At 53.3% G+C, this 25,663-nt stretch overlaps 9 protein-coding genes across 9 annotated transcripts; 5 read left to right on the top strand and 4 right to left on the bottom strand.

Moving 5' to 3' along the window:
• Positions 1-654: 654 nt before the first annotated feature.
• Positions 655-3,231, bottom strand: BDZ83DRAFT_570067 (RNA recognition domain-containing protein; the record flags this gene model as incomplete). Its single annotated transcript, XM_060504263.1, has 4 exons — positions 655-2,779; positions 2,830-2,942; positions 3,018-3,084; positions 3,188-3,231. The coding sequence occupies 4 exons, from the start codon at positions 3,229-3,231 to the stop codon at positions 655-657; spliced, it is 2,349 nt and encodes a 782-aa protein (XP_060368701.1).
• A 637-nt stretch (positions 3,232-3,868) lies between these two features.
• Positions 3,869-4,782, top strand: BDZ83DRAFT_570058 (NADH dehydrogenase; the record flags this gene model as incomplete). The annotated part of the gene is made up of 2 exons (XM_060504262.1): positions 3,869-4,220; positions 4,274-4,782. The coding sequence occupies 2 exons, from the start codon at positions 3,869-3,871 to the stop codon at positions 4,780-4,782; spliced, it is 861 nt and encodes a 286-aa protein (XP_060368702.1).
• Positions 4,783-5,502: 720 nt separating this feature from the next.
• On the top strand, positions 5,503-5,961 carry BDZ83DRAFT_648597 (uncharacterized protein; the record flags this gene model as incomplete). Its single annotated transcript, XM_060510196.1, has 1 exon — positions 5,503-5,961. The coding sequence occupies one exon, from the start codon at positions 5,503-5,505 to the stop codon at positions 5,959-5,961; it is 459 nt and encodes a 152-aa protein (XP_060368703.1).
• A 1,919-nt stretch (positions 5,962-7,880) lies between these two features.
• On the top strand, positions 7,881-10,022 carry BDZ83DRAFT_570002 (uncharacterized protein; the record flags this gene model as incomplete). The annotated part of the gene is made up of 1 exon (XM_060504255.1): positions 7,881-10,022. One exon carries the CDS (start codon positions 7,881-7,883, stop codon positions 10,020-10,022), a length of 2,142 nt encoding a protein of 713 aa, XP_060368704.1.
• Positions 10,023-11,203: 1,181 nt separating this feature from the next.
• BDZ83DRAFT_570136 (uncharacterized protein) lies at positions 11,204-12,974 on the bottom strand (the record flags this gene model as incomplete). The annotated part of the gene is made up of 2 exons (XM_060504269.1): positions 11,204-11,640; positions 11,705-12,974. The coding sequence occupies 2 exons, from the start codon at positions 12,972-12,974 to the stop codon at positions 11,204-11,206; spliced, it is 1,707 nt and encodes a 568-aa protein (XP_060368705.1).
• A 1,219-nt stretch (positions 12,975-14,193) lies between these two features.
• BDZ83DRAFT_608765 (serine carboxypeptidase) lies at positions 14,194-16,860 on the top strand. The gene is made up of 2 exons (XM_060507493.1): positions 14,194-14,929; positions 14,992-16,860. Exons 1-2 carry the CDS (start codon positions 14,471-14,473, stop codon positions 16,573-16,575), a joined length of 2,043 nt encoding a protein of 680 aa, XP_060368706.1. The 5' UTR covers positions 14,194-14,470; the 3' UTR covers positions 16,576-16,860.
• A 2,036-nt stretch (positions 16,861-18,896) lies between these two features.
• Positions 18,897-20,662, top strand: BDZ83DRAFT_116817 (Formamidopyrimidine-DNA glycosylase N-terminal domain-containing protein). Its single transcript, XM_060501125.1, has 5 exons — positions 18,897-19,207; positions 19,261-19,435; positions 19,497-19,546; positions 19,603-20,308; positions 20,436-20,662. Exons 1-5 carry the CDS (start codon positions 19,189-19,191, stop codon positions 20,437-20,439), a joined length of 954 nt encoding a protein of 317 aa, XP_060368707.1. The 5' UTR covers positions 18,897-19,188; the 3' UTR covers positions 20,440-20,662.
• An 82-nt stretch (positions 20,663-20,744) lies between these two features.
• BDZ83DRAFT_749053 (RmlC-like cupin domain-containing protein) lies at positions 20,745-21,547 on the bottom strand (the record flags this gene model as incomplete). Its single annotated transcript, XM_060513713.1, has 4 exons — positions 20,745-20,860; positions 20,950-20,964; positions 21,034-21,174; positions 21,337-21,547. 4 exons carry the CDS (start codon positions 21,545-21,547, stop codon positions 20,745-20,747), a joined length of 483 nt encoding a protein of 160 aa, XP_060368708.1.
• A 1,615-nt stretch (positions 21,548-23,162) lies between these two features.
• Positions 23,163-23,848, bottom strand: BDZ83DRAFT_716968 (vivid PAS protein VVD; the record flags this gene model as incomplete). Its single annotated transcript, XM_060511899.1, has 3 exons — positions 23,163-23,573; positions 23,624-23,758; positions 23,819-23,848. 3 exons carry the CDS (start codon positions 23,846-23,848, stop codon positions 23,163-23,165), a joined length of 576 nt encoding a protein of 191 aa, XP_060368709.1.
• Between the last annotated feature and the right edge of the window lie 1,815 nt (positions 23,849-25,663).

Raw genomic sequence — 25,663 nt, forward strand, 5'->3', positions numbered from 1 at the left:
TAGGGAACCAGTTAGCCAAGGGGTTCCCTAGAAGTGGTGTTTCTTCAAAGACAAATAAGGAAAAGAAGAGACAATAAAGCATGGTAGCAGCACGAGAGACAACAGTTTATATACATGGACAAAGTTTTACAGGAACAAGACAAGTCACGGCTGCCATCATCGTCTTCCATGATGATTTGCGAGGACAAACGAGCGGTAAGTATGAGCAACGTGCTATATTGGTCCTTGTGCCACCCCCATCCTCATAACCGGAGGACGGTTTGCGAGTTAACGTACATTGAGGCGACTGGAAGACGATGATGGCTTGCCTGACTGACGTGACCCCATTAACCATGACGACGTGTGGTCCCAAATGAAAAAAGAGGTATAATGCCGAGACGAAGTGTAGGTGTCGGTCCTTGCTTGCCCAGAAGAAAACGTGAAGCGACGCCAAATGCAACCCTTTGCCACTCTCCCCTGAGCAGCCCTGATGTTTTCCGCAATGCTCGCTGAATCAATGCGTGTGTAATGTGCGGTGCGCTCTCGGTCCCTTTGAAGAACGGTCGTCCGCCTGTGATATGCCGCGACGCCCTCCCCCTCATGATACATGAAGTGTAAAACAAAACCCGTAAACGACCAACACCGACACCTCATCTATCGCGTTGTCTCTCGAGGCTACCAGCCTGCGCCTGGGAAACGCGTATTGTACATCATGTTCGGGTTGTACCCACCTTGGCTCTGTCCACCGAACAGTCCCTGTCCGACTCCGGCGTTGCTCTGCGACTGGTGTTGCATTCTCGCTTGCAGGATACTCGGGTCCGCAAGATCAACTAGGCCACCTCCTCCAGAGGAGGAAGTGTTAGCATGTCTGTGCTTCTTCCCCTTCTTCTTCTGCTTGGGACCGAAGTCTTGGAATGCTCCAGGCTGATTACCGTAGAGCGACGCCAGGAGGCCCGAAGCAGGAGCTGGGGTGGAGGAGGTAGAGGATGGGTACTGATTAGAGAAAGAAGATAACATGTACTCACGCTTACCAGCATCATGACCCTGTCCATTGGTTCCCCGACCCCGGATCAACGTCTGGAGAAGCTCGGCGGAATCCTTGGAAGTCGCACCAAAGGCGCCACCGAACTGGCCCTGTCCAAACATATTCGGGGGAGTTCCTGTCGACTTGAGACCTGGAGGAGGTCCGGGCATGGAGGATGCATAATACTGGCTGCCGGGCTGCGAGTGGAAAGCGGAAGGCATCATGGCCGTCTGTTGAGCCATGATTCTTGGGTTGGCGGCAACCTTGACTGAAGCTGAAGTGCCGGCGGTGTCATTAGCAAAGCTGAACCTAGATCCTTGTCTGTTGTGGCCGCCACCTTGTTGCTGTACCGCAGAAGGCTGCGCAGTTGGAATGCCTGGAGGCAGGTGATCGCCAAAGCCGCTCTGAGATCTAACGAAGAGCTGTTGTTGAGGTGTCATGGAACGGCTGCCACCAACAGAGCTAGCAGACACGGAAGCTTGACCGAATCCAGAGCCAAGTGCGGGACCGAAAGGACCATCGTTGTTGTTGCGCTGGATGGGAGGCTGGGTGCCAGGTCTACGCTGCTCGAAGACGACGTCGCGAGCAACGTCTCGGTCTTCGGGCTCGCCACCGAGCGCCAGACTGCCTCCAGTCTCCGGCTCGCCTTCCGAGGCCTCCTGGGGTTCGCTTTGTTGCTCCTGGTCTACGCCGAGGCGTGATTCCTCTTCTTCGCGCATGGCTCTTCTCTTCTCGCCTCCGCGGGTGTCGAACATGGGAGGGTAAATCGTCTCGAGCTGGTTCGTATCCGGCGCATGGTATGAGAAAGGACAGCCCTGCATAGCCTTGAGCAACTGTCTGAGCAGATTCTCTGGAAGGCTGTTGGACTTTCGGTTGTCAGCAGGAGCGGCCGGCTTCGGGGCCTTGGTCTCGGTCGGGGGTGCGGGGGTTTCCTTTCTCGAGGGGGTTTCGTCGATGGCCTCGGGTACTGCCTCGGTGGTAACGGGAAGAGCTGTCGAGATTGCAGGGCTTGAAGCGGCGCCACTAGTGGCGTGGCTTCCCCGGCGACTGCGCTGAGGATTTCTTGCCCAGTTGGCAGAGGCAGGCAGAGCTGGTCCGTCGCCGCCATTCTCGGAGCCGTCCTTGCTTGACGATCGTGCCATCGGTTGAGAAGCGGGAGCCGCAGGCGGTGCGGTGTTCTGTTGTCGAGAAGCGGTGCGAGACGGTCCGCCTCCACTGCTGGAGGAACCACCTCCCGGGAGGGGCCGCTGAGAGCTGATGCTGTTCATCGAGGATAGATCCTGTCTAGTGTAGCTGTCTTCCTCGTCACCCAGCTCATGCAAGAACATGCACTGCCTGTTGGTGCACTGCTCGTGCCGCAGCCAGGCCGAGCAGTACTTGGTAGTACCGAGCTGAGCTCTGAGAACGCGATCGCCATTCTGAGAACCGTTGACAGCCTGGATGCAACGTTGGGCGTCTTCCTTCTTCTCGAAAGTCACATAAATTCCGAGAGACTGGTGTTGGCCGTCCTGGCTCTTCCGACTGCTAATCGAGATTTTCAGAATGTTGCCGTATTGACCGAAGAATTCGGGCTTGCGAAGCGTCTTGAGTAATTCGTCCTCTCGCACTGTAGGTGTCAGACCGGTCACGTAAACCAGGTTCTTCTGAACGACCCGGACGCCAATAAGGTTTTTGCGGTTTTCCTTCTCAACCTCGCGCTTCTGAACCTCCTTTTGCTTTTGTTCCACAGCTCGCTTCTTCTGGTTCTTCTGGATGTTTGCTCGGAACTCGGCGACCCTAGTGTTTGTCAGCGTGGCGTCGACCAAGGTGGTAGGAGGGGTACACACTCTTCCGTAGTGACAACCTTCCACTGGATTGTCTTCTCGTCATAAGGTCTTCGGCATGCAGGACACAGGCCGTTCATGTTGTTCTTGATATTATTGAAGCAGAACTGGCACACCTATGAAACGGTTAGAGGTCGGAATTCTTCGCCCGTGGCAGGAACGATGGAATATGGAAGTCGCTGTCGCCGTACCTGGTAGCCGCAAGGGCATGGTCGGAAATTCCGATCTGAGAGGTCGAACTCCTCGATACATAACGGGCTATAGTGGAGAGAGTCAGTTCACGATGCCCAACACCTCAAGGTTTCACGCATGGGTTGCGTGCAAGCAAGATGCGCGCAAGGTCGGGATTAGGGTGACATACCATGTATCATCCTCCTCGTCGATGAATGTGTCTTGGGGTGCCATGGCGACGGTCTGTGGCGGTAGGTATATTTCGTGGGGTTGCGGGAAGGTTGGGTGTCGATTTGTGAGTGGAGGTGGTTAGGAGAGGGAAGTTGTTCAATACCAGATAGAGGTGAAGCCAAAGCCTTTCTCTGATGGGTCGTCTGCTGTACTATAGCGTGGTGCCTTAGGTAAGATGGACCCACAGAGGACGTCACGTGCCGAACACCAATGACAGGCCAATCAAGGGACCGAGAATATTGCAAGTCAGCAAAATTTAGATCCACCCCTCCCATTCGCTTGGGCAATTATGATGGAAAGAACGCTCTCGAGTAACGGCAAGTACGGTTGCTTGGATTTTTGAAAGAAAATCGCAAATTTCAGAAAGGTGCTCAATATTGGTAATTGTATTTCGACCAAAACTTTGAGTCTTTTAGGATTTGCTAAAAGGTTTCGAACCGTCAAGACACAGAGGTTGTGAGCACATCGTCCAGCCAGTTTGCCGGCACCTCCAGGTCCGCATCAAGTGTCGTAAGTACCACCCTGGGGGTGGACCTACGCCGATTAGCTTCTTTCAATCCCCAAGCATCGCGAATGCACAGCATCATCAATCAACTTCCCCAGAGGCAACAAGCCCCCCAGCACTGCAACAACCGCAACAATGGCAACGAAGCTTTATCGTAGTAGAGCTCTGGCGGGCTTGCGCAACTGCCGCCCTAGCGAGATCCGATCCTTCTCAACCTCAATCCCTCAATCGGCCGGCTTCCCGACCGGCTTTCCCAAGGATGCCGAAAACATGAGGAAGTCTCCTCGCGAGCACATTGGCACCCTCAAGGCTCCTCTCATCAACCCTGCCGACAAGTACGGCTCCAAGGCCGATAACCTCCACAAATATGGCTCTTGGATCATGGGCTGCTTGCCCAAGTACGTCCAGCAGATCTCTGTCTGGAAGGACGAGCTCACCATCTACGTCTCTCCCTCGGGAATCATTCCCGTCTTCTCCTTCCTCAAGTGTAAGTGTCAATTGATCTACGATTTAGCCTCGCTCTCATCTAATAATCCGTAGACAACACTTCGGCCGAGTACACCCAGATTAGCGACATCACTGCCGTCGACTACCCGACCAGAGACCAGCGATTCGAGGTCATCTACAACCTCCTCAGTGTCCGCCACAACTCGCGCATCCGCGTCAAGACCTACGCCGACGAGGCGTCTCCCGTCCCCAGTGTCACTTCACTCTTCGATGGCGCCAACTGGTACGAGCGTGAGGTCTACGATCTTTTCGGCGTCTTCTTCGCCGACCACCCCGATCTGCGCAGAATCATGACCGACTACGGTTTCGAGGGCCACCCCCTGCGAAAGGATTTCCCCCTTACTGGCTACACCGAGGTCAGATACGACGAGGAGAAGAAGCGCATCGTCACCGAGCCTCTTGAGCTTACCCAGGCTTTCCGCAACTTTGAGGGTGGCTCAAGTGCTTGGGAGGGAGTTGGACCTGGCACGGACAGACGCCCCGACACCTTCAAGCTGCCTACGCCGAAGCCAGAGGAGAAGAAGGAGGAGCCGAAGAAATAGATCAGAAGATTCTGACGTGTATATAACTGACTCTAGAATCTTCTTTGTTGTACAACCATACTGCGTTCCACTATTTACTTGAACCTTGTGTGGTTACACCGAAATGCTGGTGAGAAGCGTGGGCCTTGCTGGCTCTGCGCCAGTGACTTGAACGCCTCCCAAAATTGTAACGGTGTTCGAGTCCCATGGTCCTGGAGAAGTCTCAGATAACGGACTAAAAGCCTTGATTCAATAGGTACCCAATGCCGAGCATAAGACTGATCGTCCAAGGTCGACCAAATTGGACTCGGTACCGACACACGGTACTGACTGTGTCACCTTGTTCCGCCTTATGTATACACATTACGTTGGCTGTAAATCGGTACTCAGAGCGCCTCTTCAACCGACATAGCATCGAGTATGTTTTTGGGTTAAGCATCTTCAGGTACCATATTCACGATTTCAAACCCAATCCAGCGGGGTAAATCCAGGGTGAGCCGTGATGTGACCACGTGCGTAAGCAAAGGACATATCTACCTGTTTTCGAAGAAATTGCAAGGGAAGGAATCATAGCTCAATGCCAGGACTCATAACGGCTTGTTGCCTTGAACCGCGAGGGTATCAGACATGTCCCATGGTAACGGAGAAACCTCCCAAGTGCCACCCAAACCATGAGCTCAACCTCTAAGGCCATCCCAGTGTTACACCTAACACTGATTGTATTTCCCTTCTTCTTCATATATGAACGCAGCTGGTCTGCTACAAAGTCCTCAATGGTTTCTGACTTCCACATCCTCGTCACTCATCTCAGACTCATCTCTGCGCCTCACCTCTCGCTCAAATACTCCAAAGACATCACGCTTCCATACCAACTATTTGTCTCCTCATACTTCACTCCACACTACAGCCAAGATGTTTGTATTTGCCGTTTCCAGGTCCCAGCTCCTGTCTGCGGACAGGCTGGAGGAGCTGAGATACAAGGCCAAGATGCAGTACTACCAAGCCCATGTCCTCGACCTCGCATTCTGTGACGTTGATCTCGAGGACCACATCAATGACTTCATTGAGGGATACTACAAGCAGCAGACTTGCGCCACGACTTCATCTTCTTCAGTCTCGCTCGCCTCGGACGAAGCTTCCACGAAGTCTAAGTCCAGGCTGAGACACCTTCTTCACCGTATCACTGGGAAGAAGCTCTAGATGAACAGTCTGCTCTCTCTCTCTCTCTCTCTCTCTCTCTCTCTCTCTCAGAGCCACCAAACAAGTCACACGTACACAAGGATGATCTGCTTCTAGTACAGTCATCGGGCGTCATACTCTCTCTACTCTGTTGGAGACTTCCGAGATGGGTGCTGAAGGACTCACAAAGAGTCAATGTCATGCCCACAGGGTCGTGAACATCAAAACATGACATTGGCCCTAAGAAAGGGATTCATATCCGCTAAACAATATGATACCTACGCGCTCAGAGCTTGCTCTGCCATCTGTCGGAGGCTCATGAACAACATCAGACGAGGAAGATACCATACGAGGAGGATACCATCCTATGAGGATCGTCACTCCAAGGACTTCAAGTCGGCCATCCCCTCCGATCACTAATAGTCGATTGCGAGGCATCGGTGCGCCCGGAGCTAGAGTTGAACGGCCAGAAGAGCCCAACACTTCTATCGGCTCTGTTGCGCTGTCGACAACCCTTGAATCCGCGGGAAGGAATCATTCTCACGCCAGGTGGTATTCATCAAGGAAATCTCCAAGGAGCAAGTCATATGCTGGAAACAGTTGGAGCACTTTCACCACAACTGGTGCTACTATTGCCACTACTACTGCTGGTATACACGTCAGCAGGGCATAGCCTTAGGGTCAGCACGGAGCTCAATAATCGTATATTGAACTGCGTATATCTGAATACTAAGGGTGGAGGAAATTGGCGAAGGCCATCGACTCCGGAGTGTGAGTAGGTAGGAGTGCTCTTTGCACGGCCCACGCCGCCTTACAATTCCACCTCTTTCTACCAACATTCAAACAACTAATACCACCACTACTACCACAACTGCTGTCACCACTACTACGGGGAATAGACCATTAGAACAGCAGTTGAGTGGGCTTCTGGGACAGGAAGATAGTAGTCTTCGCCACTATGCAGCGGTACAACTGCAAGCTTGACCCTGATCAGACCTCAGCAATGATCAAGGCTGCTGTCACGCATTCTACTCAGCGCAAGGCTGACATTATCAACGCGAAGAGGCAGCTTGCTTGCATGCAATCCGAGGGATACAGGAAGCTTAATAAACCGTAATTGTTCATAATGTAATAAAATGGTTTCAAACAATTCAATCGCGTGCTTGATTGTGAACCATACAGAGTTGAAGTGTCGTGAAATACCTTAGGTACCTTGCCTGCAGCATGTGTCTTGCACATGTTCGGGATTGTAAGTTGAACGAGTTGAGTGAAAGGCCAATAGGTAGGAAAGAGGAACAGAGACGAGATAATGCACTTACCCGGAAAAGGAGGCACTATCCAGCACCCATGCATTTCCCCGCCGCCCCGTTAGATGCATGTGATGTCACCACGTCCCACACGCCACTACACGCGTAAATCAATCCCACACTCGAGTACGCGACGCGCCCTCTGGACTGAACAAGGTCTAGTCTCCGAGGAATTGCGCTGACATTACATGCCTTTGCGTTCGAGTCAACGTTGCACATAATTGCCAATATCAACGATCTGCGCGCTCTGGAAGCGATCAAGCTCACGCCTTGCGGTGACGGTTTGCACCATTATCCAACATGCCACCACAAACCCGCTCCGGCGGCCGGACTCCCGCCGCCTTCGACCCATCTCCCGATCGTGTCTATAAGTCTAGCAAGCCGGCGAAGCAGGCAAAGTTCCCGCATCGACGAACTGAAGTTCGAACGTATAGCGCTCGTAAACCAACCGCTCGCATTGCCAACCACCAGCAAAAAACCTTGACACAGATGTTTGAGACTACGCGCTCGTCGCCGTTGCGCCTTGATCTATCCGACGAAGAGGAGGAGCCCCAGCCTAAGAAGAGAAGGAGAAAGACCATGGGAGACGAACCGACGCCAAGCTCATCCTTTCACACCCAGACATTGACGCAGATGTCGCGAAGATCATCCGAGAAATCCACAGCAGAAGAGGAGGAGGAGGACGTATGGCAATTCCAGCCCTCGGACGATGAGGTCGAGAAGGGCCCACCGGTGCTGCCCTCCAGCAACGACAAGGAGAACCAAGTGCCCGGCAAGAAACAGTCGAGCAAACCGCCAAGCAGGACACCCTCCGTCGTTCCACAGACGCCAACAAATAAACGCGTTATTTACGAGATTCCATCGTCTGTAGGCAGCCCGCTTACCCCGATGCTGGCTAGGTACAGCCCGGCGCCAAAAAGGTCTCCCTTGAAAGACAAGTCTACAAACACAATGTCACCGATCCCGAAGCTCACAGCATCCGTCAAACGCCCACGAACTCTGACAGTCCAGGATTCTTATGCGACGGCCGGCAGCCAGAGCTCGAGCCAAATTATATCTCCCAGCAAAATGCCACTACAGCCCACCAAAAATGTTCGCTTCATCACGCCCCATCCTGCAGCCAGTCTAGCTTCCATGGAAGAAGATGAGGAAGCCGAGGGAGAGCGCGAAGTTAGCCCATCCCCTCGCCGGCCGCAAAGGTCGCCTCTGGTCGAAATTGCAGATTCTGAGGATGAATTCGATGATCTTGAAATCCTGGATGAGGAAGCTGAGGGGTACGATGCCGTTGGCGAAGACACACAATTCCAGATGGACCAGGTTCTCGCTTCATCCGAGGAGGGAGTAGCCTCCAAAGAAGCGTCTCCTGCGGAGGAAGGCGACTCTGATAAGGAAAACGTCGCCCCAGCTGCCAAAGAGGATGATGACGAAGAAGATGAGGAGGACGCGACAGTGGTTCTATCGAAGCCGTTTGTGTTTCCCAAGTTGTCACGCGAGGATTCGGGCCGCAGAGAGACCGTGGAGGTCATCACGTCTTCACCAGAGCCTACACACAACAGTGGCTCTAGCGTTCTCAAAACAGCGAGCAGGGAAACCAACGACGAGTCTGTCTCTCAGACGACACCCACACCGAGTCAGAAAACCCCCAAGGCTAAAGGAAAGGCGGCTGTTGAGACACCAAAGACCCCTTACACCCAAGGACTGGAGAGCCAGCGACTACCCTACAGCGTCATACACGGCATGGGGCGCCAGGGCGATCGGACCGACATCTTCATTTCCATACATCCCGAGCACATGGAGGCCATTGTTGCCGGCGAGAAGAACCACGAATTCCGCAACTACAGAATCCCCCACACTGTCACCCGCATGTGGCTTTACGTCACGAAGCCTGTTGCGGAATTGCGGTACATGGCATGCTTCAGCGAGGCCAAATCGCCTGGTGAGATTGATGAGGATGGAGTCGGCAACGTGGAGTTCAATCAGAACAACAGTACCAAGTTTGCGTATCATCTAAAGAAGGTCTTCCAGCTGAACGACCCGATGCCTTTACAGGAGATGATGGATATGGATTGGCTTCACGGACCACCACAGAAGTACAACTACGTGCCGCCCGCAGTTGTCGGACAGTTGATGGCCAACCTGCGTTGCTGTGTTGTCGGTAAAGACGAAGAAGAGGATGAGGATACCGTACCGGAACCCGAGACCGGCAGGAAAGAGTCTTTGCCGGCAGCCGGAGGTCCTTCAGGGGAGCAAACGGTCTCCCAGGAGCTCGCCGAGCAACTCCGAAGCGACATTGAGCACTCCACCCAGCACCACTCCTCCGACGCCGACCTGCTGGTGCCGTCAAGCCAGACTCCTACCAAGAACCGCGGTGGTCGCGGCGGTCGCAAGTTCGGCACGGAGCTCCCTCAATTCACCAAGCCGGCTCTGCCCCCGACGCCCCTCAGCCGCCCGCCCAACCCAACGCCGCGGCGGGCAGTGCGGCCCTCGCAGGCGACGACAGCAAGTCAGGCGTCGAGCCCCTCCCAGTCGCCCGTTAAGTTCAGGTCTGCGCCGCGGCGGCCGACGCGCTCGAATAACCATTCGAGCCTTCCCATCTTTGTGGATGACGAGGATGAGGACGATAGTCCCGTCCACCTGCCGCCGGGAATGTTCCAGATGGACTCCTCGCAATTGCTGTCCAAGAGCCAGATGCTGCCGGAGAGTCTGCTACGTGATGACGGCGGTGACGACGACGATATTATTGTGTTTGATTCAGATCAGGATGATGAGCTGTAGGAGCTCAGTTTCAGTGTGCCTTTGTGGTACTTACTACTTGATTGTAATCGAAGAGGAGGTTGGCGATGTTATTGATATCTTTATTTTCAAGCGTTGGAGTTTGGATTAGCGTCGGCCGGCTTGCAAGGTCTTTGGGACATGGGCAATACAGAATGGACACAATGGCTAGGCTGTGCAGGTATGCAACGATTTTTATTTGAGAGCACGAATAGTGCTTTGCCATTCGTGGTAGAATGGAACATGGCTTGATGTTTCGCTCGAATCCCTCTATAAAACACTACTCCATGAGTTCCTCTTACGTGATTACTTTGCAGTGCTGCCGCAGTCCAACCGAGATCGAAGAGGATTACTCACTTCTATGTTACTTAAAGTCTTGGCGAACTGTAGTAAAGGTGTCTAGAGTCGGCGTAGTAGAAGCGGGCGCGGCGGGAGTTATCACGGGGGCTACGAATAGCGTATTTTGCGAGGGTACGGGCATCTAAGTTAATATCTTTATAGAAGGTCCAGCTAATATTATAATAATTACGGTTAGAGTATAAGGGAGAGGGGGGGTCATTATATTTGATATAGCCGTATATAACAAGCGTCTAAGTTATAAAAAGGCCCTTAGATCCTAGAGTCGTAACCCACGCTCCCCCGCGTCTCCTTTTTTATCCTCGTCCTCCCTCTCTTTCTTATCCTCTTCCTCCTCCTCCTCTTTTTCTATTTCTTTCTCTCGTCTTCTTATAGTATTAGGAGCGTATACTTGCTCGAATCCGGCCTTGGGCTTGCCCAGGGGGCACGGGTTAAAGAAGTACTTGTAATCACTAGGGACGCGATCCCGTTAACGTATATTCCATCCTATCTGTGACGATATATAGTAATCAAAGCCTATATATACCCCCTCAACCCCGTTCCTGTCACAGGCCAGGCGGCGCCCGTCTAGGTCGACGGGTCAGGTCAAACTGGATGGGTAGTAGAGAAGCTCATAGTCAACAATCAATTATCTCCACTAACTAGCCTTACTCAAAGATAGGCTTAGCGAGAGTGCCCGAATTCGAATCCTCGCATGAGCACCAAGAGATGTAGCCACACCGGTGGTGAACTCTTTTTTGTATTTCTCTTCATATGAACCAGATGTTGATTTCATTGTGATGAATGACAGGTCCATCAGATGTCCCCTACCTCTGTTCATCCATCCTTCATCCCAGCCTAACCTGCCGCCACATCCTCAAACACTCCTGCAAATCCCCACTCACCGAACCCTCCGCCGCACCGCCGACATCACGAATGACAGCAACAAGAACGCTCGCGAGCGCAAACATCTCAAGCGCCTTCGGCCCCTCCTTTAGCGCCTCGAGGTCCGACTTGCGCATCCCGCCGTTGTCGGCCCAAGCCTTCCACGCGTCGAGTGTGGCGCAGAGAGCGGAGACGAAGGCGCCGTCGAGGAGCATGCGGTGTAAGAGGCCCGCGGCGACTGAGCGGACGGTGGTGGTGTCGTCTGTTAAAAAGTGGCCTTGTTGTTGGAGCCAGGGGAGAGTGTGTGTTGCTACGAGGGCGGCGTCCCATTTGGGGGATTGGATTGCTTCGTGGGCGCGGGTTTCGCGGCGGCGGGAGTCGAGACGCATTCTGTCTCGTACTACGAGTTTTCAATGTTAGTCCAATGCTCTCAGTCATGCAGATAAGGAGGAGGGAAAGCCTACCGTCGTCCATGTGCTGATCAGACTCCTTGCGCATCCGCTCCCGTATAGCCTGCTCCCTCCGCACCGGATCCATCTGCTGCTCAGCCGCGATGGCATTCATCTGATCCCGCATCCTTCGGTGCAAGAGATCGAGGTTATCCCGCATGTCGTTGTGCGAGCTCGCCCACTCGGGCGTCTGCGATCCGTCGACAACGCCCAGAACCTCGAGCACGCCGCAGGGGACGGAGGAGCCCCGCGCAAAGGCGAGGACGTCGTCCGGAATGCGGTAGTTCCACAGGATGGTAGCGCTCGAGGTCCCGTAGGCCGTGGCAGCGCTGGCGAACCACGTTCCTGCCGTGTGGCCTGGTCGGATGCGGACGTGTTCGATGTAGAGGCTCGTCGGGGGGTGGTCTGGCGTTTCTGGGATGGCGCTTATGAGACCGTCGGAGGAGATTTTGCAGGCTATTGGGGTTTGGGCGTTGGGTTTTGCGGCGCGGGATATGCTGGCGACGGAGGATGACGGAGATACCGTCTTCTTCTTGATGCTGCCGCTGCTTTTTCCTGGCTCTGCGTTGACGTCGTCGTTGTCGCCCTTCTCATGATCCTGCTCAATGGCTGTGGCTGCTGGACTAGGGAGTGGCAAGAGCCGGACCCAGTATGGAGGCAGAGATTCATGGCTCCTCGTGGTCCAGTGGGAGGACCAGTTTACAGACAGCGACAGATGGCCGTCGGAATCGTTCAGGGGCGCAATGGTGAGGGCTTTATGTTGTCCATCGGGACTCTGCATCAGGGTACAGCCGACGGGAGTCCACAGCCCGGTGCTCCTGAGCAGCCTCCACCCATGAGCATCGGGAACGGCACCGAGGTCCAGGAGGTAGCTTATCAGTTCGTCAAAGGTCACATCGACCTGCGGTTGCCGCAGCTGGTCTGCGTACTCGACCCTCTGCGTCTTCAGGCCAATGGTGTTGGTCCGCCAGTTGAAGGTCGTCCAGGTACCGCCGGGGATGGAGGAAGGGTGGCGGGCGAGAGACCAGTACTCGTCGCGGTGATCGAAGCGGTCCCAGGGCGTGACGGCGTAGCGGGGGAGGTCAACCTCGATGACGCGGTTCACGACGTCGGAGCGGGTGAGGGCTGTCAGGCGGGCATGACGGAGCATACGCCTGATTCGAGATCGCGCGGCGAGTGTCGCAATGGTGTTGTAGAGGATTGGTAGGACACCAAGCACGGCTAGAGGAACACCAATGTAGGTGATGATGTCCGTGGGTGTTGTACCCGAATCGGAACCGGACATTGCGCTGAGTAGAGAACCTCGTATTGTAAAGCTTTTGGACTATGAAATAAAAGGAGAAGACATCCCACTACTACTGAGACATAAAGACAAGCAATCACTGCCTTGTTGAAACACTACAAACGTAAAATCCTTATTGCGAGATTGATGAAGCTATTGTGTCTCTGCGAATAAAGTCATTGGGAACTACCCCCTGACTGGTGGCCTTCAGCCGCATGGTTTTGGGAAGGCGTTGGCGATGGCTAATCACCAACCTTGCCTGTTTGGTCCTAAGTCGTTCCGTGTGCCTGTCGGCCTCACAGCCATTGTCTACAAGTGCCGGGGACTTGGGACTTGGAGTTTCTTTGCGAGAGACACATCTTATATATCTCATCTGATGAGGGGCCGTGACAATATGAGATTGAAACAATTGTACAAAGCTGAATAGTGATGTTCGTTGGCTGACAGAGTATAGCAAAGAAATTCTTGAGCGAGGTGCCCGGAGTCGACTTTGATTCGTCGAAGATGTCAGAAAGACGGATTTTCTCAAGGCTGCCCGAATCGAGCCGAGCACAGGTGAGGGAAATGCCGAAGGATGCAAGTACCTTGCTTGCATGAGCTCATGCGGGTTGCTGACCTCGAGGCAGATGAGTGATGACTCGACGAGTTGAGAGCTTTCTCAGCTGGAAGAACGTCTAGAGATGATGCGCCAAGGCATCTGCATCCAAATAACCACCTCTCCTGGCTGATTTTGGGTCATCTTGGACAGAGTTGAGTTCGTCTGCGACTTGAGGTAGGTAATCATCATGCTCTCCCACTGTCAGCTCCTAGACATGATGAAATGGGACGAACAAACCAACAGCAAGGCATGAACCACTGCGGGTAGCGCGGCAATCATGAGAGACCGCCTGGGCTGCACCCGGTTGTTTGTTTGTTTGTGATGCCGTGCTGACTGCTTGCAGGTTATTGAGATGGAGATGAAGGTGGAAGGGGTGGTGAGGAGGAGGAACCTTGGTCCTGTCAGCCCCAGACCCCGGCCACTGGGCGATCCCGTCAGCAAAACTCCCCGCGGGCCGCGTGTTCCAGGTTCCCTGTCTGTGCTTCACATGTAGAGCACCATTGCAACAGGGCCTAGACGCCCTGCTCGTGTGGACAGTGGATTGGACTTGATGTTAAATTAGATAGCCCACGGGCAACGGGGCAGGCGTTCGGGGCCCCGTAGGGCCTGTGGGCGCCCGTTGACACCAAACAATGGCGCTAAATGCAGGGGCACGTCTGCCAAGCCGCTATCCGACGGGGGACTGGGGACCTTCGAAACCGACAACATTCCTCCCTCACTTCCGTCGCATTTTGTGCATTCCACATCCGAACACACCAAGGTACACAACACAACACCACACTCGCTCGTGTTGCGTCACTCTCGCCATCATCCTCGAACCGCCTCGACTTGAATTGGCAACAACATTGAAGCCCGCACATCGCCTCTGCTCCCGACCGACGACATCGCCCTGAGCGAGAGTATGCGCCGAGGACACGATGCAGGACATCTCACCATGCGCCTCTTCCACTCCGTCTTCGCCGTCGCCGGCCTGCTCTCCGCCTTCGCCAATGCTCAATTCCCTTCCACCTCGGTCAATCTCACCACAATCACCTCGCCCGTAGATGGCAATGTCACCATTCGCTACAAGACACCCAAGGGTGTTTGCAAGACCGCCTACGATACCCAGCAACAATACACAGGATGGATCAACGTCCCCGGGCCTTACCCAGCAAACATGTTCTTCTGGTTCATCGGCGCCCGAGAACCCACAGAGGCCATGACCATCTGGCTCAACGGCGGCCCCGGCGTCAGCTCTCTCTTTGGCATGTTCACCGAGGTCGGCCCTTGCGAGGTCATTGAGAAGGGCCTAAACCAATACGACACTGTGGCGCGAGAATGGGGATGGGACCGCGCTTCCAACATGCTCTTCATCGATCAGGTAAGTTTCTGGCATCTTCTGGTCCGGCAAGCACTCGTTAGCAACATGCTAACACTGCTCAGCCAAACCAAGTTGGCTTCTCGTATGACATTGCGACCAATGGCTCCATGGATCTGTTCAACGCGAATCAGTCGAGTCCGCCTCAGCCAGTCCCCAATGGACAGCCCCTCGCAACGTTTCTCAACGGTACCTTTAGCTCGCTGAACTCCAACAACACGGCAAATACCACCGAGACGGCTGCGTATGCGATATGGCACATGCTTCAAGGCTTCTTGGGCGCATTCCCCCAGTATAACCCCCCAAACAACAGCTCTCTAGGCATCAACCTGTTCGCTGAGAGTTATGGAGGAAAGTACGGGTCTGTTTTCTCTGATGTGTGGGAGAAGCAAAATGAGAGACGGCAGAACGGGACGCTGTCGGCCAACAACACGCTCGAAGTCCACCTCACGTCCCTAGGCATTGTTAACGGCTGCATCGACGATCAGGTTCAGGCGGAATTCTACCCGGCCATGGCTACCAACAACACGTACGGCTTCAAAGCCATGAACGATGTCCGCGCAAGCCTGGCCAACGGCAGCTTGTACACCTCGGGCGGCTGCCTGGACTTGATCAAACAATGTCGCACCGCCGAGTCCGTCTACGACGCCAACAACACCGGCGGAGTGGATACAGTAAACACTCTGTGTTCCAGGGCCTATCAGACCTGCACAGACAACGTCATGGCACCGTATTCCGAGTCCGGCCGCAGCTGGTACGACATTGCGCGCAAGAACCCGGACTCGTTTCCGCCCAATACGTATCTCGAATATGTCAACACCGCCGGCTTCCAGCAGTCCATTGGCTCCGTCGTCAACTTCACGATGACGAGTCAGGCTGTTTTTTCCGCCTTTTCTGGCACGGGTGACTACATGCGAGGACCCTTGATCCCGAAATTGGCCGGTCTTTTGCAGCGCGGTATTCGCGTCGCTCTGATCTACGGTGATCGTGATTACATTTGCAACTGGCTGGGTGGGGAGGCCGCGTCGACGACTCTTGCTTGGCAAGCTAGCTCCGTATACGGCCGCAACTTCAGCGCCGCCGGCTACGCGCCCATCATCGTCAACGACTCGTACATTGGCGGTGTCGTGAGGCAGTTTGGAAACCTATCCTTCAGCCGCATCTATCAGGCCGGCCACTCGGTGCCAGCCTATCAGCCAGAAACCGCGTTCCAGGTTTTTGCGCGTGTCATCATGGGCACATCCATCTCGACCGGCGATCAGGTAAACTTGGCCAACTACAATACCTCTGGAGACGCCCACGCCACGCACACGGACAAACTGCCGGACTCGCCTGCTGCCACCTGCTGGCTGCGCTACATGCAAGCGTCATGCAGCGACGAGCAGGTCAGCATGCTCCAGCGCGGCGAGGGGACGATCATCAACGGTGTGCTGTACAGCGCCTCGAGTGACTGGCCTTTGGCCACGGAAGCTCCGACTTCTACGCAGCCTGCCGCCTCCACATCGTCTACGGTGCTTACGGGATTGTTCACGGCGACGTCGACGCCAACGAGCGGCAGTGTGGCTACGCAAGCACCAAGGATGCCCCTCGTGGTTTCGGTTACATTTTTGATTGGCGTGTTTCTGCTCGGCGTGACGGAGAGTTTCTGATTGAAAGTCATCAAGAAGCTTTGGGGCATCATGTACGCGGCAAAGTAGCATATTTGCATCTCGTGGTTGGGCACTAGAGAGCATTCGGACGGCCTTGAGAGTCATCTTGGTTGGGCGTTTCTGGGCATTTTTTTTTTTTTTGGATGTGAAGGAGGAAAACATGGAAGGGATCAAAAAGGAAGGAGAGGCACTGCAGATAAGTGCTGGATGTGTTTTTGATTTGTGTTAGTTGAAGACTTCATGATACCCCCTTAATGACAGTTGGAATACAAAGCAGTAAACGTGCGTCTTGGCAATGATGACGAAATGTGATTACGCGCGTCTTGACTGTGCGGGCATGCGAGAATAGAATGCCTATTGTGATTGATGGACATAAGTCGCGGACGCGCAGACTTCTCTTACTGTTTGCTATCTGTTGCCACTTGGAGAAGCAGTCCGCAAGGGTCTGGTGGTAAAATTGGGCCCTGGCAAAGGACTGGAGGGAAATCACAGTTGGAGGATCTCTTCGCATCACGGCCCCATGGAGCGTATGTAGCTGAAGCGACGTGTCTCATACAACGTTCGAATCTGAAGGATAAACGAGTCACATGGCAGAGGCAGGGCAAACAGAAGTAGTGGATAATCAATTATTGTATTGAGAATATATATATCGACATGCACGGCACAAACCTACCTTGGCTTGCATCATTGACGAAAAAACAATCCTGAGAGCATCTGACAACTTCAGTTAGCCACTGTTTGCAATACACCACGACTCGTACAGAAAACAATGTGTGAAGCGTCAAAAATCAGTAAGGGGCCTTGTCAAAGGCAGTGTCATCAAAGCATATGGCTCAGGAGACCGTCGTGATATATATTATGATCATCACGTAGACGCGGGAGGGTGTGTAAAGGGAGAAGACGATAGGTGGAAATGTAGCTTACCATTTGATGCAAGGTCGCCGACAAGGAAAGGATGAGGGAGGGTGTACACCATATGACTCTAGAAGGTGAATGTTAGCCACCTGTATTCACCGTTGTTTCCAAGAAAGAATGCAAATGTGAAGTGTTCGATCAGAATGACTGGTAGTCAACGTGTCTCAGCTTCGCCGTTAGGCTCTGACATATGCTTGTCTTTGGTTTATCGTTCATCAGAAGAACGGAGCCGTGGGTGGCTGGAGGGGTAAACGGAAGGGTAGGGGAGCTTACCACTTGAGCCACGTGATGGTGCGTCTTGGACAACCGGTCAAGCCACGTCAGAGGAAATTGAAATCTTAGAGACGGTTAGCGATGTTCATGCTCATCAAGTCAAAACGTGATGTAATGAAGCCAATTCAGTCGTTGCATGAATGGTATAAAAAGTTTGTATCCGCATTGGAAAATCCAAATCAGACTCGTCATCTAAGTTGCTCATCAGGAAGGCATGGGGGGCAGCAAAGAAAAATGTTAGACCTACCATGACTGGACTAGAAGGAAGCAAGTGCGTCTGTGTTGCACTGGCAGAAGACACGGAGAGATTGAATAGCAAAGCGAACCCCATTTCGACACTGTTGTAGACGGGTTAGCCACCTGAACAGCGAGGTGTATTCCCGACAAGTCGAGTGTTCGGATCGAAATCAGTGGGCGAGGTTTTCTAGGCCTGCCGCAAAGTGGCTTGTCTGCTCATGGCCGAGTCCCATATGGGTACTCTCGGAGCCCAGTGCCGCTTCATCATGTAATGATGGGAGGGCGGGAGAGGGAAGGAATCGGTATGTACCTTGTCGATTGGATCTGAGATGGCTAATTTCCATGTTAGCGACGAGGTTCGACGACAACAGATGCATATATGGAAGAAAGGATAGTGAGATCAATCAGAAACAGCCAGTTGTTTTCAACAAGAGTGTTCAGCCGGTAATTCCAACTGTGCAAAGCACAAAAAAACTAATCATCCGGATCTCGAGTGGGAAGGTTGAGGGAGAGGTGTACCGTACCTTTTGTCAAGCCATCTCGAGGCAGCCATGTAGCCCAATGATACCGGCGTCAGATTGAAATAAATCTGTCAAAGCCTGATTTGTTTGGTTAGCCACTTGCTCAAGCAAAGCGCGTAAAATCCAGAAACAAATTGCGACATTGTCGTGTCCTATCAGACTGACGTGTAAAACAGAGGTTTCATTCCATTTAGGTCAAAGACTCTAGTTTGCGGTGTTTGTCTGTCATCACCAAGGATTGGGGGTGTTTTGAAGGTAAAAGTAGAAATAAGCGCGAGCGCGTACTTACCAGATCATGTGAGGCTACGCAGCCAATTTGCTGCGTGTCGCAGTATTGGAAAGAAAGGATCGTGAACTCGGTGTGGCCTGCGAGGGAAGAGTTTTAAAGGTGCTGGGAAATTTTGAGCCGCGAGTGGGGGTGCGAAGCTGGCGGTCGGCCACGACCCACTCGAGGTGTAGCTGCAGGTCTTTCACGTGTAAGGTCACGTGCTCGCGCGAACGGTCGGCGCGGGTGGCCGGTCCTGGCTTGAGAGCTCGACGCGTCCTGTCTGCGTCTGCGTCATGGATCCGCAGTGTGCAAGTCGTCGCAGATCTCAGGAGACAAGAGACGTCCACCCGTGATCTCCTTTCTTCAAGCAAGCGAGACAGACAATAAAACAGTGTAAAAATGCCCGAGATTGCTGAAGGTGAGACTGATCTTGTTGAATTGAGAAAGGCAAGCTGGCTCATGTTCTTGCAGTTGCGCGGTGCGTGCACTTCTTGCGCCTTCATCTTGTGGGTAAGAAGATTGCCAAGGTCTCTGCCCCTGACGATGCCAATGTATTCGGTAAAGTTGGCACCAGCGGCCCGGCCTTTGAGAAAGCTGTAAAGGGGAGGAAGGTTGTTTCTGTCGGAAGTCAAGGGAAGTACTTCTGGTATGTCTACTCACTCCATTGATTGTCTGAAGGCTCTTGACAGACGCTCATTTCGTCTCAGGATCACATTCGACAAACCCCCTCATGCAGTGATGCATTTGGGCATGACAGGTAATGAAGACAAATTCACGCCCAAGTACCTTGGAATGGGGACTGACACCACGCAGGATGGATTCACATCAAAGGCGACAAAACAGCTTACACAAACTACTACAAAAAGATGAAGGAAGGCGAAGCAGACATCTGGCCACCCAAATACTGGAAATTCCATATCGAGACCGAAGGCACGCCCAAAGTCTCAGCCGCCTTCACCGACCCCCGTCGCTTCGGCCGCATCCGCCTGGTAGACTGCCCCGGCGCAGAGATCCGATCCCACTCGCCCCTGAAAGAAAACGGGCCCGACCCGGTCGTCGACGTCGACGTCTTCACGGAGACCTACCTCCGCCAAAAGATGCAGTCCCGCCACGTCCCCGTCAAGGCCCTCCTCCTCGATCAGAGCCACATCAGCGGCATCGGCAACTGGGTCGCCGACGAGGTGCTGTACCAGTCCCGGCTGCACCCGGAGCAGTACTGCGATACCTTTGACGAAGGGGAGATGACGAGGTTGTACGAGGCCGTACGGTATGTCTGTCAGACGGCCGTCGATAAGCTCGGGGACTCGGACGAGTTCCCGGACGATTGGTTGTTTAATTATCGCTGGGGCAAGGGGAGTAAAGGCGCCGCGTCAGAGCTGCCCAACGGGGAGAAGCTTGCGTTTATCACCGTTGGCGGGAGGACGAGTTGCTATGCTCCTGGGAGGCAGAAGAAGACTGGCCAGGTTGTGCCGTCGGCGAAGGAGGAGTCCGTGGAGGAAGAGGGTGATGACGGCAAGAAGCCCAAGGCCGCCGCGAAGAAGAGGAGGCAGGCGAAGGCGGACGAGAGCCATGAGGAGGAGAAGCCCAGCAAGAAAGCAAGAGGCGCCAAGGGTCCCGCCAAAGCAAAGCCCGCCGCGGCGGCAAAGGTGAAGAAGGAGGAGACTCCTGAGCCCGCCGCCGAAGCACCGGCGCCAAACAAGAAGCAACGAGCTTCAAAACAGGCTGCGGAGAAGCCTACGGCTCCATCAACCAAGTCCAAGAAGACTGCCGTAAAGAAGGAAGAGGCGGCTGGGGAGACAAAGGCAACGGCGGTAGAGGACACGCGTAGACGGAGGTCCCTCCGACTGAAGGGGTGAGCGTTTATATCTTATCGAAGTTACATCTCATATGGGTCCCCGATTCCCGTAGATACCACAATTCCATCCTCTACCAAAATCCCAAAGATCAAGTTCGCTTCACGGCTCCGACTCCACATCCGGCGGGAACGTTCCAAACAGCGCCATGAGATGCTGCGTCTCGTCGCGGGACAACTTCTTCCCCTCTTCGACTCCCTTGGCCATCATACGGAAATCTGCCGTCACCCGTCAGCTTTTTTTCACATCAAGATACCACCCATCATAGGTGTTCGGCCTCGGGATGCCGGGCCTTCCGAGTACTTACAATCCATGTAATATCCTGAAGTAGTATTAGTCCCATCTGCCACGATGATATTCAGGAAGGGCGTTAACGGAAGAAAGTACATACCTGGCGTAGACGTCATGAAGAACTCCGCAGGATCCGTCTCGGATGGGTTGGAAAACGTATGGATCGCCCTCGGCGGCACGACCATCAGCTGGCCCTCCTCGGCATCCACGTTCCCTTCGGGCGTTGAAAACCGGATCGTACCTATATCCCGCCGTCGCAAGAAAACGTCAACAAGACAAACACTCTCCATTCAGTCCGAACATGAGTAGTGAAACGATTGAATTTTATCAATAGTGAAACCCCCAATAGCGATTTTGTTTCCATGAATCCTGCAATAGAATGCAAGGTAGTAAAAAGACTCACCCTTGGTCACAAAAAAGCACTCGTCGTGGAACCGGTGCCAGTGCATCGGCGGCCCGGACGTCGCTGGCGGCAGCTCCAGCGTCATGCACCCGACGCGGTTATCCGTGTTGCTCCCGTCCTCGAATATGTAAATCGTCATGGGTCCCAGCTTGAGGCACTCGCTGTTCTCCTTTGTGTAGAGCTTCACCGGTACGGGTCCGCGGAGAGGCATTTTTTTTGGATCTTCAAGTCGCTGAGTTGCGGACCTTGGATACTGCTGTCTCGTACTTTTGTTGTTGGTGAGTTGGGGTAGTAAGTTGCTTCTTCTTTTGCTTTGGATACTGGTAAAGTCGCTGTTGAAATGCAAAAAGATAGCGTGGACAGGACTACGTGAGAAAGCCGTAGTGCAATATGACCTCACTAAACTCTCGAGTATCAATCCGTGACATTCATCTGATCACACCAATAATTCCCCCAAATGGACGTCCGGCGCACCTTAGAGGAGGGGGAGGAGGTTGACGAGCTTTAGCAGTAAGCTTAGGTAAGACTACCAAACTAACCTACTTGCCTGTCGGATCTGCCGTGTCTCTTCTGTGTATGGACATCCGAACTAGTCGGTTGAGGCGTCTTCCTTTGTACATTAGTCTCAAAACTCACCCGGAAAAAGCAACCATAAAGCAAGCAGACACACGCAGTTGGTTGCACTGCATGTTTTGAGAGGCAAGTGGATGACCAAACCGCTTGCCGCTCTATCGATACCCTCCCTAGCTCTTTCTCTATCGTTCCTATTCCTATTATCCATATTCCTATTCTTCTTTTGAGGAGTATTCTCGAATGAATATACAAAAAATAAAAATAGAAGTAGTAAAAAGAACAAGAATATTAGGCATAATAAGCAGGTAAGTAGGCGTTATAATCTTGTTGACTAGCATCCTATTTTGTCACCCACTTGAGAGGGCCTGTCGAATTGAGTCCGTGTCCACCCACGAGCTGTCGACCTTTTCTAGCTTGAGGTGGGTTTGGGTTTAGCAACATGTGCAAGTGTCTCACCGGTCTTTGATGACGCCAACGATGGTTGAAAGTAAGGGGTCCCCTTCAACTAAACCTCTCAAACTTGTCCAATTGTCCCTCGATGCAGCCCTGATTATCAGACATTGATTCGTGTGCGGTGTTCGTAAATGCAGTGTCACGATGCAGGCAAGAACCATCACAAATCGTCAAGTAACCATATGCTGTGTTTCCCGAAATATAACGCCTGTAACTCAATTCGCCGAGGGCCTTGGGCCGTCTGCTATGCTATAACATTTCGTCATGATCAAGATATCATGTGGCGGACATGATAGAAAATTCCCAAGAAGCCCCGATCCCTTAACAGTCAAGGCCGGTGCCGACTGTCTGTAGTACGCCATCCTAAATGCTTTGAAGCTGGGTTTCTCAATTCGCTTTCCCCTGCCATCCATCAACTCCAACGAGGCGGATGATTGATAATGGTCTTGATGCACCTAAAAGTGACTCCAGATCTCCATGCAGTAGTAGTAATTCGCTTTTTTCATCGTTCTTCGTATCCTGATAGAAAACGCCGCAGAAACACCCCCAAATTGCAAGAAATAAAAAGATTAAAAAAAAAATCGTATCGCTTCCGAGATGCGTGGGCTCTAACTCGCATGCGTGTAACGTGGGTATCGTAGATGCCTAATAGCAGATGCCTCGCTCATAATGAAGTCGTGACATAGTTCGTTGCCTGTATAAAGAAAACGTTTCGTGACTTTCGCGGCCAAAAGTTGACAGGTACCGTGGGCGAAAAATTGGCACAGAGGATCGTGTTTGCGTCTTTCGTGGTGCCGAAATTAATCCTCGCGTGCCACCTGGAAGCCGACCGAGTATCGGAAGTGCTGAGAGTCCCAGCGTACGGGAATCATGGTGAGGAGGTTGACGAAGGAAGTGCCATCTTTCCTAAAGTTGAGAACGTCGGTCTGGAATTCATCGTTTGCCTCGACAGCCTTGCGCATGCTCTTGACGGTTTCTTTCGGGACGTGCTTCCTGGCAGATTTCTTGCTGACCTTTCCGCCGGGCGCTTGAAGGAAGCGGCAGTTCTTGCCAAGAATCTCGCTGTTCTTGTAGCCGGTGAGGATGCTAAAGTGCTCGGAGGCGTAGACAATCGGGCAATCGGGCTGTTCGAGGTCACAAAGTAGCAGGGCAACAGAACAGTCAATTGCGCCAAGTTCAACCTTGGGGTTGGGCCTTCCAGCGACGCGGAGCTGATGTTTGTTAATTACTGTAATCATCAACATCAATGTTGAGTACTTACGAGAATGCTCATCATGTCAAATCCGCTGGGGCAGTAAAGTCCAGGGTACATGACGGGATCGGCAGCGGCTTGCGGTTGTCGCCAAGTACTACGCGTTCCCTGCGCAACTTGCTCAGTCTCCTCGGAGAATTGGTACTGGGAGTGATGTCAGTACCGGAGCCAGCAAGCCTGAATTGATCAGAGTCTCCAACGTACCTGCAGCGCGCAGGATTCCCACGGATTCATGGTTGGCGACATTTGATTTTGGGCCCGAAATGATAGAATGCGTTCCGTCTTTTGCGGTTGAAGATAGGAAGCCGGGTACTGGAACTCTTGCATCGACATTGCGAAGGTTGGCAGAGCCTAAAGGCTGTATGTGATTATAAAGCGACGATGTGACGGGTGACTGGGAGGGAGTGGGATGTGTGACCGGGGGTGTTTGGCCGGTTCGAACAGCGAGAGAGCAGGGTTGGCGGGCGGTAATATGGTACAGAGTAAGGTGGTTAGGCGCTTTGCATTATGCGTATGTCTGGATGTGCTGGCAAAGAAAAGTCGATCGCGGGCTGTGAGGGTTACTGCTTGATAATTGCTATATCAAGTGTAAATCGTTGGTCGACAGAGTCAGGGAAAAAGTGACAGGTCGTTGTGGAAGGATGTAAGGTCATCAAGCCAAGATATCGAAGAACGGTACGTTGTTCGCTGAAAGGTACGTCGGGTGGTGCAGCAGACGTTATTAGGCAAACGTACAAAGTACACTTTGGGCAAATGTGGTGGCAGAACGGTAGGGGCTGGTTGGAGATACCGTTGTCCACCAGCAAGCGGAGCGATCGTTGATGTTGCAGGACTGATCGCGAGTCGATGCGTGGAACACGATGATCGGGAGTAGTAGTGTGGAGAAGGGGGTGGGTTTAGACCTGGAACGGCCTCCCGCAAAGTTAAGGGTCTAGGTCTCTTTGGTGTCCAGTCCTCGGCGTCTGCTTGCTCAGGTGGTGAGCTTGGTGAGGTAAGCTCGGCAAGGAGGAGGAGTCTTTGACCTTTGGGAGAGCAGAATAAACGGTCCTTGCTCCGACTTGTTCGTAACAGAGCGAGCGTTTCCATCCAATCCTGGTGAGGATTTTACTCGTCAGATGGGCCATTACATCAACGAAAGATGGCTGAAGGACCACAACGACCACCACTGCCAACAGGTCGGGCCCATGTCCACGGTGCGTCCTGCGTAGAGCTCCCACTTGGATGCTTGCCAGGGGGGGTGCTCGCTTGACCAGGTGCAGAAATTGTACGGACAGAGTATGCAGTAGATGGAGAACCGTCTTCGCGCGGGGTGAGGAATGATGGCGACCAGCGTCACCTCGTCATGTTTGGACGGCAGCGGTGGAGCGGCGGGGTTCGTACCAGAAGCCTAACAGCCGGCAATGCCATCTACCATAGACTTGGGACGTGGGGAGGCGTCCCTACTGTTAAGCCGTTGTCAACGCAAGCTCTCAGACAGGTTCGGGTCGCTATCGTTTGATCAATGACATTGCTGCTTCCGGCCAAGTGCCGCTCGTTAAGGACAATCGGTGACGAACTGCATGGACGCCCTGGGCGATGGCCGATGGGCGTGTGTGTGGGAGCCAGGGTGATGAGTCGGAGCGGAATCCGATGCTCAGATTTGCGTTTGGCCCAGCGATCACAGCGATCGCCGCAACGGGTTTCCCATAATCTCGATTCCACTGGCATGGGCCCCTGCACCCATTTCGATCCCGCCTGGATGAGGATTTTGCTCACTTGCGGCATGTTTTGCCCATGCTGTCCTCTTTGCTGCGTACACCTTGGTGGTGTGACAGTCTGGCCGCCAGCATCGGAATCGGGCTTTTTCTTTGCTGGAGAAACGTTGCTCAGAATCCCCTGGTCGCCATCGAATTCTGACATGGGCTTTGGGGTGACAGGCCTCAACATCGCATCGAGATGTGGAAGTGGTTCCATTCCCTCGTCATCCGTCTGGGAACCGCCGAGTTCAATGAGTCGCTTGCTCTTCTTCACCACACCAAGCACACGGCGTCTCAGGCCCAATAGCCCGTT

The sequence above is a fragment of the Colletotrichum acutatum genome (assembly GCF_030867785.1).
Source record: "Colletotrichum acutatum strain CBS 112980 chromosome Unknown BDZ83scaffold_16, whole genome shotgun sequence".
Classification (NCBI taxonomy): domain Eukaryota; kingdom Fungi; phylum Ascomycota; class Sordariomycetes; order Glomerellales; family Glomerellaceae; genus Colletotrichum; species Colletotrichum acutatum.